The sequence below is a fragment of the Mesitornis unicolor genome, unplaced genomic scaffold, assembly GCF_000695765.1.
Source record: "Mesitornis unicolor isolate BGI_N332 unplaced genomic scaffold, ASM69576v1 scaffold5229, whole genome shotgun sequence".
Lineage (NCBI taxonomy): Eukaryota > Metazoa > Chordata > Aves > Mesitornithiformes > Mesitornithidae > Mesitornis > Mesitornis unicolor.
Genome location: NW_010209134.1, coordinates 71747 through 77229, shown reverse-complemented (window position 1 = coordinate 77229; position 5483 = coordinate 71747). Strand labels below are relative to the sequence as shown.

The 5483-nt window shown below is 42.1% G+C and overlaps 1 protein-coding gene across 1 annotated transcript in view; it reads left to right on the top strand.

The window, feature by feature from the left end:
- GLI3 (GLI family zinc finger 3) overlaps positions 1 to 5483 on the top strand; it is a gene marked incomplete at its 5' end in the record, with an annotated part of 54014 nt that overhangs the window by 42568 nt on the left and 5963 nt on the right. Inside the window, 3 exons of the mRNA XM_010192769.1 lie at positions 984 to 1133; positions 1732 to 1896; positions 4190 to 4480. Coding sequence (XP_010191071.1) covers positions 984 to 1133; positions 1732 to 1896; positions 4190 to 4480 — 606 coding nt within the window. The remainder of the gene's footprint in view (positions 1 to 983; positions 1134 to 1731; positions 1897 to 4189; positions 4481 to 5483) is intronic.

Here is a 5483-nt window from a genome sequence, read left to right as displayed (position 1 = left end):
CTGAAATTCTAGCCTTTGTAAACTTTTGAAAGCCCAAGTTCAAGATGCTTTTGTTGTTTTCTGAAGCTGTGCAAAAAATTCAGTTAAACCTTGAAAAAGTAAACCAATCTTGAGGCTGGCCCTGATTCATCTGCCCCTTTCTGCTCAGAAACACAATCAGCGAGAATGAAATTCATATTTAAGTGCTCTGCTGAACTAGATCTTAGTGAAGGGAACAGAGCAAGCTACTTTTCTGAAAGAGTGAAAGGTGCACAGCCCCAGTCTGTCTCTGGATACACTCACGCAGATGACATTGACCACAGCAAGACATGCACATGCGTGCCTATGGGCCTGGGACAGATGTTGCTCCCAGAAACTTTAAGGCAGTACCAGACTGGCTTGATGGATGCTTCTGTGCTCAGTTTTCAGTTACTGTGGTGTGTAGGGTTTAGTTTCTGCTACCACAACATGTATACTAACCCTTAGATTTACTGAAAGAAAATAGTTAAAAAGTTAAAGATTAAAAGTTAAAGATTAAGAAAAAAATGAGTTAAAAGTTTTGGTGGGAACATGATTTAGCAGTTCTGTTGATTTTTGAGGTTGGAAGACACATTTTTAAAGGCCTGATTTTGTAAACCTTGTTTGTGTTGAGTGGCACTTAAGTAAGGCTTCCCTGATCCAAGAAAGCAGTACTCAATGTGAATCACACAAGTGGTGCCTTGGATGAATTTATCCAGGATCCATTTAACAGCCTATATCCCTGAGGCCTGATCCAAAGCCTGTTGGCATCAGTAGAAACAAATTCATGGGCCTTAGTGGACTTGAGATCTATAATTTGAACCCCGTGATTGCTTTGGACTGCACACAATCTTCTTTACTCTTCTAGTACCACAGGATCCTGATTCACAGCTGAGCCTCTTGTGCCGTTCCAGTGCGAACATACAGTAAGGCTGATGATGATGTTACATTTCTGTTAAGCTGTAATGTCTCTTCTACCCAAACAGCATATAAACAATGACCATATACACGGCGAGAAGAAAGAGTTTGTGTGCCGATGGCTGGACTGTTCCCGGGAGCAGAAACCATTCAAAGCCCAATATATGCTAGTGGTCCACATGAGGAGACATACAGGGGAAAAGCCACACAAATGCACTGTGAGTAAAGGGGGCTGAACTCCAGGCTTGGACTGGCGAGCTGAGGCTGTACAGGGAACAGTGTGGCCCAGATGCTGCATTCCCTGATCTCTTGTCCACTGGACATTTGATGGAGAAACGACTACCATGTCTGCTTTGATATCCAGCTTGCCCAGATGACAAGAGCTTTAGAAGATGCGATTCACTGGATAATTTTGCCCGCTTTCTCAAGTTTAAAGTGCAAAGAAAACCCAGAAGGCATTATTAAACAGGGCTCAGTTTGCTTAATTATTTAAAAGAGCTTTCTCTTACACAGCTACATCTGGGTATTACTGCTGGCCACTAGCCTGCTAATGACTTTGCAATAGATTTCTCTCTTAAACGACGTACACAAATACTGAGCTCTCTGTAAGAGAAGGTTTATCTAATGCTGGAAGCATTTTAACTTGAGCTATGATGGGTTTGCTGGAGTAAAATTAAAATCCCACAAATCATAACAAAATTACATTGGACAAGGTTATGAAGGCTTGGAAAGCTTCTCAACTTTTGTAGGTCAGCTTTTACTGTTTCCTGCAAGTCCGAAGTTTAAAATTAATCCAGACTTACTTCTTGTCTGCAGTTTGAAGGTTGTACAAAGGCCTACTCCAGACTAGAAAACTTGAAAACGCACTTGAGATCTCACACTGGTGAGAAACCGTATGTGTGTGAACATGAAGGCTGCAACAAAGCTTTCTCCAACGCGTCCGACAGGGCCAAGCACCAAAACAGGACTCATTCCAATGAGGTAAGTAAGCACAGCTTCAGAAATATAATAAAAATCATTGTCGAACAGACTTACAGTGTAGTCATAGCAATTTATTACAGAAGACAGGCACAGAAACCCTGAGCAACTTTAAAAGGATGTAAGGTCTAGATGGCTCTTAACAGCACAATCACTCCCATGTCATACAAACCTAGAGATGCTGCAGGTCATTTTATTAAGTGTAAGAGAGGTTTGAAGGAGGGGTTTAATGGAAGCCCACATGTTAACCAGGGACAGATCCAGGTTTCCCTGACCAGCTGGGATAATTTTTCCCCTGGAACTGGAGGGGCTGGTCCCGTCCTTTGCCTGGGTCGGTTGTGACACCTGGTGGCTGCTGAGCTGCAGCTCCTCCCTTATCTTGCAGCGTCCTTGTTGGCTGTTGTGGAGAGCTATAGCCTTCAAAGTTTGGAAAATTTGGGTTGCCCCGTAAATTCTGAGTTATACCTTTACCTTCTTCTCTGAGCTATTTCTCTCTTTCTTTCCATCCTGAACAGACGTCATGATGTAGGGGTGCAGTGGAGGGAATTTGATCTTTCTCAGGCAAACCAGCTGTGGCAGTCACAACCATCTCCCACACTCTCAGTGTAACACCTCTTTATTACTGTGTTTCTTGTTACTGCTGCCCCGTCTTTCAGGAAGCACACTATCTTCATGCCTTGTCCCTGTTTTATTGATGTTACACATTAGAGAGTCACATCATCCCAGTCTCATGTCTTGGAACCCAGTCTCTCTTCCTTGATCTGTCCCTGTACTCCTTTACCTTTAGCCTAAACTGGGCAGTACATACCAGCACGGTGTCTGTGTGCTGTGGAAAGCATAGCAGCCATATCAATTCCCATAAGGCTTGTATCCTTCTTAGCTGTCTGTTAGGTCTGTTGCAGGCATTCACTAGGGCTGGCAGAATCTCCTGGGAGCATTCATCTTCCAGTCCCCTGATCCCTGCGGCATCTCTTGAGTCACAAGGGAAGCAAAGAGCATTGTTTATCTCTAAGTTTGCCTTGTCCCTGCAGTTTCTCAGCAGCCCAGCTGCATTGAAGCCTAGCAGCAATTTTGTGACTTGTCACCAAAGTAGAAAGAAGTTCACCAAAGTCTCACCAGTAGCTGACTGATCTTGTGTTTCATTCTCTCTCTGAACCAATCTGTTGCCTAGTTGATGGGTAAGATCCTCACAGACTTGCAGACATGCCCTGGAGACTCTCTTGTTTTAAGATCAAGATTTCATGTCTAACAGTAGGTCACTAAAAAATATTTTCTACTGTGCAACATTTCTGATAGTTGCAGCAGCAAAGTCAAATGAAAAATTTCCTTCACCATTATTTTCCAATGAAACGGGCAAATACTCTTAGGCAGCATATACTGAAGTAGTGCCATGAATACTATGGAAAGCACAGACGCATTCAGCCTTTCCTTTCAGTGCCATTTTGGTTGTAAGTAGGTAACCTACAGACAGGTTTAAAACCAGCTGACATACCTTGATGCAGATCTGCCATATACATATGGAGAAGAGAGCTAATGGATTTGTACTTCCATAGCATCTTAAGAATGCCTGCCTTAGTAGCTCAGCATCAACTTTCAATTACAGTTGACATTTTTGCTCCTGTTCAAGTCAAGGGAAGCTTTTCCCTGCTGATATCAGTGGAAGCAGGCTTAGGCCCTAGATAGCCATTGGGAAGTGACATTTGTCAAAGGCTTTGCGATGCCATGTGTAAGCAGAGAGAGAACCCCTTTGGGGAACTCTACATGAGAATTTCTTTTTTTTCTTGAGGCCTAGTACAAGCAAGACTTTAAAATAATAATTTCTTGGAAACAATTCCATAATAAAAGTAAGTGAATTACACTTTCTTTCCTGAGGCAATTAAAGTTTTCAGGAAGGGCTCGACTCTTCCTTTCTAATCCTCTCATAGTGCGAGAACAAAGAAAGTCTTTGTGAAATTATAAGACAGTAAATTCTGCATTGCTTAGTGAGCTAGAGAAATTCACAGAGAAAGGAAGGTGGTTTTAGAGAAAATGAGTGGTTATGTAACAGTGATAATACTAGCGCATATATTGCTGCAATGTAAAAATGCCTTCTTTAAACTATGCATCATTAACAGGTGCCGTCAAAACCAAGGGGAATTAATAGGTTTGACTAGATGCAGTCACAGGGGAGACCATAAATTTGGTAGCAAATTCACTGTGAAGGCGTGTAACTGTAACACCAGATGTGCTCCAAGGAGCTCTTCAGGAGTCCCACATGGAATTAAATCTAATTTAAGTGGTTTTTCTGTCTTGGTAGAAACCATATGTTTGCAAGATACCGGGCTGCACAAAGCGCTACACGGACCCCAGTTCTCTCCGGAAACACGTGAAGACTGTGCATGGCCCGGAGGCACATGTCACCAAGAAGCAGCGGGGAGATATCCACCCAAGGCCTCCGCCACCGCGAGACCCAGGCAGCCACTCTCAGGCCCGGTCACCAGGCCATCAGACTCAGGGTGCAATTGGTGAGCAGAAGGACCTCAGCCACACTACCTCAAAGCGTGAAGAATGCCTCCAAGTGAAAGCGGTCAAGTCAGAAAAACCAATGGTATGCAATACACCGTGCCTTTCCCTTTATCTTTTTTCTCCATGCAACTGGTTAATAATCCCTTTATGAAATGCTCAGGCCCATAAACTCTAGCTCACAAGGTTAGGTTTTGTGAGGTTTTCTTTTTCGTTTACATTCTAAAATGTTTTTAAAGTCTAAGAAATAGCAAATAAAAAGATTACATCTAGTCTGTGCAATATGCAGTAAGTGCAGTGTTGGCAGCTCTCACAATAATTGTTTCTCGTAAAGCTCTGTCTTTTGGAATCAATATTATGAAAAAACACAGCTTTCATTTTTAAAAAGGCATTTTTTTTCCTCTCTCCTGTTTACAGAAGAAAGTTAGAGAATGTGAATCGTGCAGGCACAAAACCACAATGCGAAAAAAACCAAGTCCAGAAGACTAAAACAATGATTTTGATGATGATAGTTTTTGGAGAACCTGGGAAAATTATCACATTTAGGGGCTTGAGGTTGTCAGGTCATGGATCAAACTAGAGCAGGTTAAACTGACTTTCTTAAACAGCATGAGGAGGTCTGTTGATAACATTTGATCTCTATCGTGATGTGAACTCTTATGTTAATCTGATACTTAATTTAACTTGACCAAGTTAACCTAATTCCAATTTAACTAAATTGAGCTGAATTAAGAGTCTCTGAGGGTCTTTTCATAAACCAGTATAGCCTTGAACATTGAAAAGACCTTATTCCATTTTTCTTAAATAAAGAAGTTCTTCTGCATTTCCTGTGCCATCCATCCTCCCCACAAGGGTTAAAGCTAGCAAAGGCAGTCACTCCCATCCTCTTCCACATCTGGGTCTACAGTTCATCTGAACCCAAACCTTGGGGACTACAAATATGAGCCCTCCAAAGTCTGCTCGTTTTGTTAATCATGCTTCAATTCACAGTGATTACTCACTGAAATATGAGTTACTGCTATATTGTGCCTAAGGCTTATGCTCAAACTGTGGAGTATTAATCCTGAATTCAGAAACTTCCACAGACC